We start from the raw sequence: 12,324 nt of genomic DNA on the forward strand, positions 1-12,324 counted from the left end.
AATTCTACCCATTGTTACTCCTGCAGTTGCTCATGAGGCCAGTTATGTATTTGTTTGTCACCTATGACCACCAAGGCCCCTCCCTGCCCCACCTCTCTTGTGGCAATGCCCATTCTCCCTCGGCAACTTACAAGTAGAAACAGAGGGACCACCCCCCAAAAAAGGAAGCTGTAAAATAGTAACCCGAAAAACCACAGGCAACATCGACCAGACTGATTTAATGGACTAAGCAATCCAACTGAGAAGCCAGTCATACTATTGACTTTACCACTTTGGCAGCCTTGCATTATACGTCCAGTTTAAAAATATTTGATATTCTGTGAACAGTTCTCTTTAGCAAGAAAGAATGACACGGGCACAGAGTACACAGAGTACTAGATTAAGGTATACATCTCTCTGTGTGCAGTCTTCCAAGTTCCTTGTTCATTCTCACTTATGATTCCAATGGCTTAAAAGCAGGTTTGTCTTCTGTACTCACTTTTCTCTATCTGTTTTGTAGATCCGTGCAATCTCAGGCACTAAGGGATCATCTGGATTGGGATCACACAACAGAGAACAGATGGACAAAAGTACTGGAGGAAGAAACATGTGGCGTTAGGATTTAAGCCCAGCAGAAGAACCGTGAGAAACAAGCCATCCTCACTTAGCAAGATTAGTGAACTGATGGTCCCTATTTTTTGCTGAAGAAAGAGCTGAAAGCATCTAACAGCTCTGAACTTTCAAACAATTCTGATTGCGGGGTGGGGAAGGTTTGGCTCCCAGCCCACCATCTGAAACGTGAGAGCTCCCTAGCCTAGGTTGTCACGGGTTAGCTCTTGGATTTCAAACCCTACCTATGAACCCCTGGGGTGACAGATGCAAGCTCTGGAGACTGGCATCCGTGACTGCCAGGACCCTGGGTGGCCTCCTTCAAAGGTCTATGATGAGATGCAGTTTTAGGGGTACCAACAGCAAATCTGAGTGCCAAAGGGTGTGTTGCATTTATTTAATTTTTAAAAAAATCTTTGGATTTCTATCCTGCCCTCAATCCCCGGCCAAAGCCGAGCTCATGGCAGGTAACAACAACAATACAATAAAACACAATAAAATAGAGGGGAAAGAGGACACATCTCCACTTCCTTACATTTAATGTTCTCTGTTGGATTTTACAATAGGAGACAAACATCCTAGAGCCTCTGGGTTTCGTCTGACAGCCATCCCCGCTGGCAGAAATGGATCTTTCCCAGCCGCTCCCCAACAACCTCCTATAATGCGCAAAAATGTATTGCAGGGTGTTTCGGCAATCATTGCAGTCAAAATGCCTTATGGGCTGAACAACTATTGTGAGGAAGGGAAACAGCAGAGTGCCCCCCCACCACACGCACACTTTGGAACCTCTGTAGGATACAACCCACTGTATAAGGCAGGCTGCCTTTTAAAACACAAGCGACTCGCAACCCACCCACCGACTAGGCACCATTCTGCACTATAAAACCCACAGGTCTCTTCCAGACCTATTTCCAATATGACACTTTGCTTTAAGCATTATTACTCCTTCAACTATTGCTACGCATATAAGCATATTCTGATCCTCTAGCTAATTCCGGAGATGGGTTCTTATGCTAAAGGCACGTCGACAGTCAGCCAAATGGTCTGTTTTTTGTCATTGTTAGTTCTAACGGCCTCCAACTACAAGATGCAGGTTTATGACAAGGAGTTGGTGAGAAACCATCCTTCCATTAATTTGCCTAGAAGTCTCTTTTAAAACCATTGATGGCAATGATTTTCACAAAACCTCAACAATCTCCACAGGTATGGCTTTTTGGCTCATTTTGAACTGGGATGCTTATCTATTTCAAGCCAGAATTCCTGTATCTAGCATGTAGATCAATCCTTCTGTAGTTGCCACTTTCTGTCTCAGACACACACACTATTTTATGGATGTCAGTCATGTGTCCTTCTCCTTCCCTCACTTTTATAGGCCAAGGTACCTACACTTTCTATATTGGTGGGTTGCCTCCACGTTTTGCTTTAACTGGCAACTTCCAGCCACCTCCTTTCTGATTTATGTTAACATACGCAAATCGCTTTTATACTCAAACCAGTGTGATATGAGTTAAGAGTGTCAGACAAGGATCTAGGAGACCAAGGTACAAATCCCACAGGGCCGTGAAGCATGTTGGGTGACCCTGGGCCTGTCACACACTCTCCGCCTAACCTGCCTGACGTGGATAAAATGACGGAGGAGAAATGACACATGCCACCCTCGCAGAAAGGGCAGAGCAAAGGGAAAAAAATTCTGACCTTGACTGCAGTTATCGTATAGAGATACCCTGGGCTGAGTGCCTTTCTCTCCGTTCTACGGGTACTCTAAAGCCTGGGCGTGGCCAGAGGGGCAAGCCTTAGATGTGAACCAAATGGCAAGAGCCAAGGGGCTCTCAGACTAGGGCTTGCAGCCTGTAGCCTTCTAAGCCAGGCTAGTAGAATCAGCACTAGCCCAAGAAATTAGATCGTAATGTTTAAATGATCCAAAGCTTTATAGTGCACTAAAACTACAGTCAAGAAATGCTTCAGCCTATTTGTCGAATCTTACACCAAATATAGATGGGCCTTTTCCAGAGCCCGCTTTGATGCCCTACCGTTTCCCGTTTAAGACAGAAGGTTTCAACATCTGCCTATGAAGCAAACGTGTTGCCCCTGTTCGGCTAATGCAGTTGAATCAACCACACATATAGTGCTGTGCTGTGAATTTTATGATGAAATCAGAACGAGCACCATTTCCCCTCTGCTATCTCGTTTCAAGCATCTGAACTATTTTCTGGGGGGTATGGAGTTAGTCCTGGTCAAACTACTGCTTGAGGATAAGGAGGCTGCCGTATCCCATGCAATGGCAAAATTCTACTACTTGGCTATTAAGAGGAGAAACACACTCACAACTGAGGAGGTAGATTAATGGCCTTACATTCACAGTACTAACGTATATCATAGCTGAGGTTCACTTAACTTACTTATGATAGTTATATAGCTATCCTTGGCCTATTTATTCAATAAGGGTTTTTAGATTTTATAGTTTTCTTCTTTTTTTACAACTACTGACTGTAATTTGTATGTTTGCTGGTCTCAGACTGTAACAATAAAGACTGATGTTTAAATGATATTTTAATAATGTTTAAATTATATTGCTTCATTTGCTTTGAGTTCCTAATATCAGCAAATCTATATTCTGAATTTTACCCAAGGCACAGACCCGAAAGCAGGGTTTTAACTGCTGAGTATTAACAAGAATATATTTCTATAACCTATGTAGCTTCAGATTTGAACTGAGTATTGGAAGAAAACTGAAGTGGTACATGCAAATGCCCAAAAAAGGACGACACCACTGTAAATATGCAACCAGTTTTAGATTATCAGAAAGTAAAGCCAGTTTACCTTTTGAAATAGTTAATGCTGGAGACCACTGTGACCGTAGAATATCAAGACAAATACTGCCATTACTGTTAATATTTGGATGGTAAATTCTCGTTGTAAATGCAACCTGTAAGAGATGGAAGTTCTCTAATGTAGACTTGTTTCCAGAAAAGATATCAACAGTGCCAAGACTTAATGACAATACTTACCTTAGGTGGTTTGAAGGGGTAATCTGTGGGGAAGTGAATTGTCAAGAAGAACACCCCACCCTGATAGGGGCTGTCATTCTGAAAAGACAAAACTGTTAGGAGAAAACTCGAGATAAATTTATATGAATAAGAGTTAAGACTGGAGAGCTACTTACGGGTCCCATTATTGTAGCTTGCCAATGAAACACTGGAAGAGGGAGGAAAGAAAAAAAGAGATTGGCTACCCTATTTAACAAAACACAAACACACATTTGCATTTATCTGTGCGTACAATCTGCCTCAAATACACTGCAACAACTATAGATTTCAGGCACTAATATGTCACTCTCAGCTCCTCTAGGAGGGATTAATCATTTCAATGTAATGGTGTGAATTTATATGATCAACTTTGTCATATGTCATGAGAAACGGAACCTCGGATACTTACTGTGAGGGTTCCTTCTGCTCTGAGGTAAAGAGGGCATCTTGATCTTGGGTGATTCCCACCGGCTGCTCAGGGAGGCAGGAGTAAAATTGTCACTTCCTGTCTCCCAGGCAGGAATTTCATAAGCTCAGTTAACTTCCTGCCTCGCACAGGGAGAGCAGCTGTTGAATAGAGCTCCACAGAAGCTATCCTTTTTCAACCAACTAAACCTCTATCTATCATTAACTATTGCTAAAAGAGAGAAATTCTCAATTGTCAGCCCTTTTCTTTGCTTTCATGCAATTTTGCGCCTTTTTTCTCCTGTTTCATCTTGCCTTCCTCCCCTCCCCCTCCCCAATGGAGGAGCTTTAGGCTTGTGAGGAATTTAGCAGAGACAGGTTTCTTTCTGAAGAGGACGCAGACCCAAGGCTGCTGTTCTCTTTCCTCCAAGGAGACGGAGCAGTTGCCAGAAGCCTCAGATGCGGTGAAGGAGAGGGAGAAGGGGAGAAGGAGACTGCAGTGCCAAAAGTGGCAAGTCACACCGCTTAAAAATGGCTGAAACAGGCATCAATGGGAAAAACGGCACCAATGACTACCAGTTCAGCCCTGAGCAGCTAGCCCCCCCCCCCGGACGACAACCTGATGACGGAGAGCCTGATAACGGAGAAGGAGCCTTCAAGTGGTAATATACAATTGCCCCCCCCCACATCGAGATTGTGGGAGGGCAGCCATCTTGCGCCAAAAAGATTATGGAAGCAGGTAGGAGGGCCCACGATCAAGATGCCCTACTGTCAGAGCAAGAACATGAGCTTACATATGAACTACATGCATGAGTTTATGGTGCACCAGCCACATGTAAAAGAATTACCACCACAGTGGAAATCTGAGTAGAGGTTCTGAATTTTAAAAAAGTATGTGCATTTTTATGCATTCCTTCATTTCCCACCATTCCTTTTGTTCAGCGTTGAGCATTCCAGTACAGCATATCTTCTTGAGGAGGTACAAGCATCACCTCCTTGGCAGAAAAGCTTATGACACGATATTTTATCAAAGTCTCATCAAACGCAGAGCAACTCTGTGCAGAATTGCACTGTTCATTTATTTTGCACAATGGCTTTACAGCCACGACAGCCTTAACTGCACCATACAATACATTTTACCTAGGTCCACTTCAGTTTAGTAGAAAGTAGCCTTAGAACTGCTACCTTTGGAATCCCAGCATGAAATGAGTGTGGCATAGAATCTCACATTGAAAAGCTGGATTTGAAGTCTTTACAGAATGCTTACTCTATTGTTATCAAGCCGGCTCGTCACAGAGATGCTGTAGTTATTTTGGACACCTCAAATTATCTGGAAGGACAGTGCAGTAGATACTATCCCTACCCTGCCACTCTACTGAGCAAAGTTTATTAAAAGTATTCCCCATCTTCCCTTGGGGCTCAAGTCTGAAGCCTTCCTCCAAACTAAGTGGCTTTTCCATTGCCTCTTGGCACCAGGACGGGAAGGGGTGGTCTCAGAGGCTGGTGCTGGGGGATTCCTGCTCTGCCCTCTGGCCGTTGACCGGTGGGGTTCTGCAGGGTTCAATCTTATTCCCCTGTACAATTTAGTAGCTACTTGAAGCTGCTGAGAGAGATCATCAGAAGGTTTGGGCTGCTGTGTCACCAATATGCAGATGATACTCAGCTCTACCTTTTCCGCCTAATTCCAAGGACGCTATTGATGTTCTGAGCCAGTGCTTGGAGTCATTATGGATTGGATGAAGGTGAACAAGAAGAGTTGGTTTTTATATGCTGACTGTCTCTACCACTTAAGGAAGAATCAAACCCGTTTACAATCACCTTCCCTTCCCCTCCCCACAACAAACACCCTGTGAGGTAGGGTGGGGCTGAGAGAGCTCTAAGAGAGTTGTGACTAGCCCAAGGTCACCCAGCTGGCTTCATGTATAGGAGTGGGGAAACCAACCCGGTTCACCAGATTAGTATCTGCCGCTCATGTGGAGGAGTGGGGAATCAAACCCGGTTCTCCAGATTAGAGGCCACCGCTCCAAATCACCACTCTTAACCACTACACCACGCTGGCTCTGAAACTTACTCCTGACAAGACAGAAATTCTCTGGGTTAGTAGAAAGGCAGACCTGGGACTTGAGATGTCTCCTGTCTCACAGCTGTCTTAGAGCTCTCACCGCCCCACCTACCTCACAGGGTGTCTGTTGTGGAGAGGGGAAGATGATTGTAAGCCAGTTTGATTCTTCCTTAAGTGGTAGAGAAAGTCAGCATATAAAAAACAACTCTTCTTCTTACAACCTACATAGCTTGGGACCGGGGTACCTACAGGACCATCTTCTCCCACATGTTTGTACTCGGGAATTAGGATTGTAGTGAGAGGCCCCTTCTGACTGTCCCATCTATCAAAGAAGCTTGTTTGGTGGGTACACAAGAGAAAGCGTTTTCAGTGGTAGGGCCACAATTATTTAACAGTCTCCCCAGGGAGGTTTACTTTGCTCTCTCCCTTGTGATCTTTAGGAGGCAGTTGACTACAGTTTAGGACCATGTTTGGTTAAGTTTACTACCAGTCCTGAGTTGTGATTTTACATTTTGGTTTTTATGTTTTTATGTATTTTATTTTATGTGTTTTATCTATGCGTTAAGCCACCTTATGTTCCATTAGGAAGAAAGGCTGCTAATAAATGTTTTAAATAAATAAATAAATAAATAAAAGCTACTTAAGTTGGAGGAAAGGACCTTAGGCTGGAGGACCATGATTCGGAGAATGGTTGGATCCATGGTAAACTATGGACTACTTATACCAGTGAGAACATTTTAATATATACTCAATCATCATGGGTTTCTGATTTTTTTTAATGTTTTGCCTACAGGTTTCATCCCCAGGTAAACTCTTTGGCTTGGACGTTATGAACAAGTTCTGAGTACACTAGATAGGACGTACACTTTGCAGCTGTGAATCTTTCACTAAAAATTCCATTTGCACAAAATGAATGACCCTTACGCAAATGGAATTTTTAGCGGAATAGAAAACATGCCCTAATGCACACAAAACTTACAGGATTCAAATCATAGGGTCTATGCAGCAGTGGTCCTAATAATTTGTGGATTTTACACTATACCTTTCGTATCATAGCAGTAGTTATATATTCCAGATACAAAAGCTCTCAGTAATAAGATTCAAGAAGTAGAGACTAGAATGCCCATGTGCTTAATGTTGTAACGCCCTATACCAGTATCTCCCTCAAAGAACCTAGATAGGTTTTATTTACTAAAATTAAAAATGGGAAGACATCACTATTTACATTATTTTGATGGATCTTTCTGAATTGGTCACTGGAAAAAAAATCTCCTGTCAGCTGAAAAATCAATTTTGTTTTCAGACTAAGACAACGAAGAGCTATTTAGCCAATTTGCACAAAGGACTGAAGAATGGAAAGTTTGAGATCACAGGGGTAGCATACCATAGTCTGGTTATTATTTTCAAGGACTCAAGTTTTAGTATTATGCAAATAAACCATACTCTACCTAATTTAAAATGTTCAGCTATCATTCAGTGGCAATCCAGGCACAGTGGTTTGTAAGCACCCCAAACATTTAAAACTGTTACTTTAAACTTTACAGAAGTAATGGCACTGGGTTGGATCCAGCCAACTTTTTCACTCACTCGCGTAATTCCCCTCCTTGATATAGCCCTCATTCCATCTACTTGTTGGACACGCGAGTACCAGAATAGCCTTTTTAATGATCAGAGGGGAACTTCTCCTCCCATTCCTACCATGTGAAAAGATGGTTGGATCCAACCCCACTGTTATATTAGAGCAGGCCCACCCACATTTTGTAAACAGATCGTTTGCTATTTTAAAAGTTACTTTGGTTTAAAAGCAATTATACTGCACAGCAGGAGAATAAGCACCAGATGCAGAAACTCGGAGCTTTGAGGTAAAGAAAATACTCAACAAATGGAGATAAGAAATTGGTTCTTGTAAGATAAGAAAGGTGCACATCGGGCCCAGAAAAGACTGTCATGAATTGTGAAATAAGACACAAGAACATGATCCACATTGGCAGTTTTGCCTCCTCGTTTGACAGGGTCAAGTAAAGCCATTATACACAAAGGGCACCAATTCACAAGTAGAAATGTGAAGGCCTGTTGGGGGGGGAGAGGCCTTTTCTCCCCAATTTTTCCTGATAGAAACATTACAAAATTCCAGGGAACATCTGGGAGGAAAACCTCCTGTGAAATCTTTGCTCTTTTAGAAAGAGCGAAATGCTTAAGGCAGGGGTGTCGAATTAAATTGTTACGAGGGCCTGATATGACATAAATGTCACTTGGTCGGGCCGGACCATGCCTTGCCAGCCCAGATCGAGAGGGGGGGTATCGGGTGACTGCCAGCTGGCTTGCGGGCGGTTAAAAGTTCTCGAGGGGCCAGATCTGGCCCTCGGGCCTTATGTTTGACACCCCTGGCTTAAGGCAAGGTTTTTCACATGCTAAATGTAAAGCATGAAAAAATTTAAGCACTAAATAAACTTATACTGCTATATCAGACATAACAGATTTTCAATATTTTTAATTTACTTGAAAACAATTCTGGCAACAATATGCTATGTGTTTAATGATAATACATTATTAGTGTTAGTGTTCAGTGTTAATGTTCAGTGTTACCAAGTTTAGCTTAATATCCAAACATGCTGACAGTCTTACCTACTCTATGAGTTTCTAACCATACAATACACTTCTTTTTGTTTAGAACAGAATTTGGTTTCCATCTACAGCTCACTTTTTCCTGCCCCTCAGATGCCATACGGTGAAGCAGTTTGCAGCTCTTTCTCAAGTACGGGGTATATTTGCAATTTTTCTTATAGAAAAGGTATTTATACTTTTTTAATTCCGTAAATATACTACTAAATTGTACAATTTTATATGCTGTAATAAATAATCTATCTAATGTTGTTAAATCACTTCTGACTAGGGTACCAGGCTGCTCAGCAAAACAGTAACTCCCCCCGACTTCTTGCTGGGGAGAATGTATACACCACAGAAAAAGTGGCAATGTTTTTAACATGGCTACTGAGATATATTCCTGCATGGTGAAATAATTCTGTTAATGAAAATTATAATTGCTATGTTCTGTTTTAATGCTTGTATTTTAAAGGTCTAAAGGTTGTTTCTGCTAATTAGGTTTTCCTTGACTCTTTAGAGAAATATTTTTCTCATTCAGAAACTAGTTACACTGTTCAGTGACGTAACACTAAGCACAATGGTGCCATTTCAGTGGAGCAGCAGTTCTACTTCCAACTGACTACAGCAATCTTTAGCTTCTCCCGAAGAAGCGCCTGTCTGATGAGAATCTTCCTTTACGACAAAGATGAGTCATTCTCTATGGCTATAAGTAACAACTCCTATGTAAGGCTGGGGAGTCGAACTCACTTGTTACAAGGGCTGGATATGACGTGTCACTTTGTTGGGCCGGGCAGTGTGTACCATAAAATTCAATGCCAGGTACAGGAGATACAAACTTTACAGAAGACACAGGCAAAGCCAATTAATTATATTATGTTTTACTTTATTTTTTTTATTTAAAATACAAACATGCTTAACACAATGGTCAGTTATGCATGGTCGGTTTAGCCTCCTTCATTCCCTGTTTCAGCCAGGATCAAAGTAAGCCGGGTTACATCAAACTGTATGCATTGGCTGGAATGATCAGGGATAAGACCCTGTGCTAATGGAGGCATGCATACAAGAAATTGCGGGAGGAGTGAGCTCCTCTTTCCTGGTTGGTTGAAGGACCCGGCCACACACCCCTTCCCCTGTTCTTTTGATTGGTCCACCAAATTGAGCAGCATGATTGGTCCATCCACATTGAGCGATGTGATTGGTCTACCAAAGTTTGCAATTTCCCCCCTCCGTGTTTTTTTTAATTTATAATATCTTGTCGATATTTCGATATATTGAGTCAGCGACATTTCAAACTAAAAACATTTCTAAGCACACAAAACAGACTGCGGGTGGTAGAATTCAAGTGATTTGCACAGTCCTCAAGAGGCGGGCTTGACTTTTCCCGCCCCTGCTTGTGTTGAGGGGACAAACAGGTTTGACTTTTCCCGGCCCTTCTTGTGTCGATGGGAGGAACCCAAGGCCTCCTGGACCTTGGCCTCCCCACAAAAGCGATTAAGTCGAGGGTCTCCCTCTCCCTCCAAGAGGCCCCCTCGAACCCTGGCAGCACGGCTTTGAGAGGCCATCACCGACAAGCAAGGGATGTCAAATGAAAATGGTGCCCAAAAACGACGATCGGGGAAATGCAAAACGGCTCCTGCATCCCAACCCCAACCCCCCCCCCCGCCGGTTAAAAATTAATAAATTAATAAATAAGTACACAAGACACCGAGGGAGGAATAAAACAGCACCACATTTTAATTTCGGCCACTGACAAATCTCTCTACAGTTGGAATTTCGATATAGTGAAATAGCGAAGTAGCGAAAATACAAATTTAAACACACACACACACACACAAAAAGGCGGCAAGTTCACGCAAATGACGACAGGATGGGGAGGGGTTTGGAAAAGGGTGGGTCGAGTCTCAACCCGAGAACAACGCATGCACATGCTGTGAATTTGGGATGAGCCAGGATCCAGGATTTGACTCCGGTAAGAAGAGGAATGGGAAAAGCCAGGTTCGTTTAAGGTTGAAACGGGATTGAGCCGAAAAGGAATGAGGTAATGTGCATTTTCAAAAACTTGATCCTGGCTGAAACAGGGAATGAAGGAGGCTAAACCTACCATGCATAAGTGACCAATAACACTCTTACACTATTTTATTTTATTTAACAGTCTTTGATTACTGACACCTCAGGACTGAGGGGGGGGCTGCCTCAGCTGGTGAGCCTGCAATGGGCTCACCAGCCCAGATTGGGAGTGAGGGGGTTGGCTGCCTTGCATGCCGGGTAAGAGCTCCCGAGGGGCCAAATCCGGCCCCCGGGCTTATGTTTGATGTACACCCATGATGTAACGTTTTCAACCACATGCAGTGCAATCACAAACACTTTTTCTTACTCCCTATTATATCCGTTTAGGATGGTAGCCTTAGAATGACAAGTAATATGAAAATATTTGGTACCTGAAGAACTGGTGAAGGGAAATGTTTATTCCATATTGTTATCACCGCCACAAAGAACTCGGAAATATTAATACTTATCTGTGGTTATTTTATAGTGATTATGAATGTTATCAAAGTACTTTACAAGTTTGTTTTTAATTTAGTAGTGGTATTTTGTGTCTGGGGAAAGGGTTAGATCTAGAGATGCAAAAGCCTGGAAAAAATTGAAGAAAGTCCTCCCAGCCCAGATTTTTTGGAAAAATGAGAAAATTATAGTTTGAATACCATTTTGAATAAGATTTTAAGATGTGTTACTCATAATGTACAAAATGAAAATTTTTAGTACAACAATCTACTACATTTCAATTCCTGTATATACCACAGACATGCAACATATTTTCAAAGATTTATTTGCTTCATTTATAGGAACATTAAAAATACACCATAATAATAAATTATTGAAGAGTTCAATGTTATAAAATTTAACCATAGAAATATGCAGCCAGTCCTACGTAGAATAAGATTGCTTCTGTCCAAATAGAATTTCTCTTTAGTTTTCTATAAAAGTTGTCTGTACTGATCATTTTCCCCTATCTCCTAGATGGCAAAAACTAAGATACATGTGTTAAGGTAACATATGGTGCATCAATTTGCAGCTATCTGTCAAGTATCTGACATATTCACAATATTGCTTGTAGAAACCAAGGCATGTATACTTCTGTGTGTTAAGTGCCGTCAAGTCGCTTTCGACTCATGGTGACCCTATGAATGAAAGTCCTCCAACTTCTAAACTGAATATGCCATGAAGAACATAAAATTGTACTAAGTTATAAATCATGAATGTTGTGCTGTTAAAGCAGTAAAAGTAAGTTGATAATGAAGTATTGGACATATTTCAATTTTCTCCAAAATTCCCATTTCTCTCCCCAAAAGGTTCCCCCCCCCCATGGATTCATAACTTTCAAAAACGTTGCCTATTTAAACTAGAGCCTACTATTACATTCCTTTGGCAAGAACACTTCTGCTGATATAAGACATTCTTGCATTGACATAAGAGGTCTCACGCCAACAGAAAGATCCATGAGGCAGAAAACATTTAATGTAGGGATCCACTCAGTACTGATCCGCCCTGCTTCCTGCTGATTTAAAACCATAACCCCAATTTTATGTACATCAGGTCAATTGTTCTCTTTGCCGGAGGAAATGCTCATTCAGCCTTCGC

At 42.0% G+C, this 12,324-nt stretch overlaps 1 protein-coding gene across 1 annotated transcript in view; it reads right to left on the reverse strand.

Annotated features, from left to right (window-relative positions):
- UBE2D2 (ubiquitin conjugating enzyme E2 D2) overlaps positions 1-12,324 on the reverse strand; it is a 30,728-nt gene that overhangs the window by 1,245 nt on the left and 17,159 nt on the right. Inside the window, exons 3-6 of the mRNA XM_056862245.1 lie at positions 3,752-3,783; positions 3,597-3,674; positions 3,409-3,514; positions 479-572 (exon numbers count right to left, since the gene is read on the reverse strand). Of these exons, the coding sequence (XP_056718223.1) occupies positions 479-572; positions 3,409-3,514; positions 3,597-3,674; positions 3,752-3,783 (310 nt within the window). The remainder of the gene's footprint in view (positions 1-478; positions 573-3,408; positions 3,515-3,596; positions 3,675-3,751; positions 3,784-12,324) is intronic.

The sequence above is a fragment of the Euleptes europaea genome, chromosome 17 (assembly GCF_029931775.1).
Source record: "Euleptes europaea isolate rEulEur1 chromosome 17, rEulEur1.hap1, whole genome shotgun sequence".
Lineage (NCBI taxonomy): Eukaryota > Metazoa > Chordata > Lepidosauria > Squamata > Sphaerodactylidae > Euleptes > Euleptes europaea.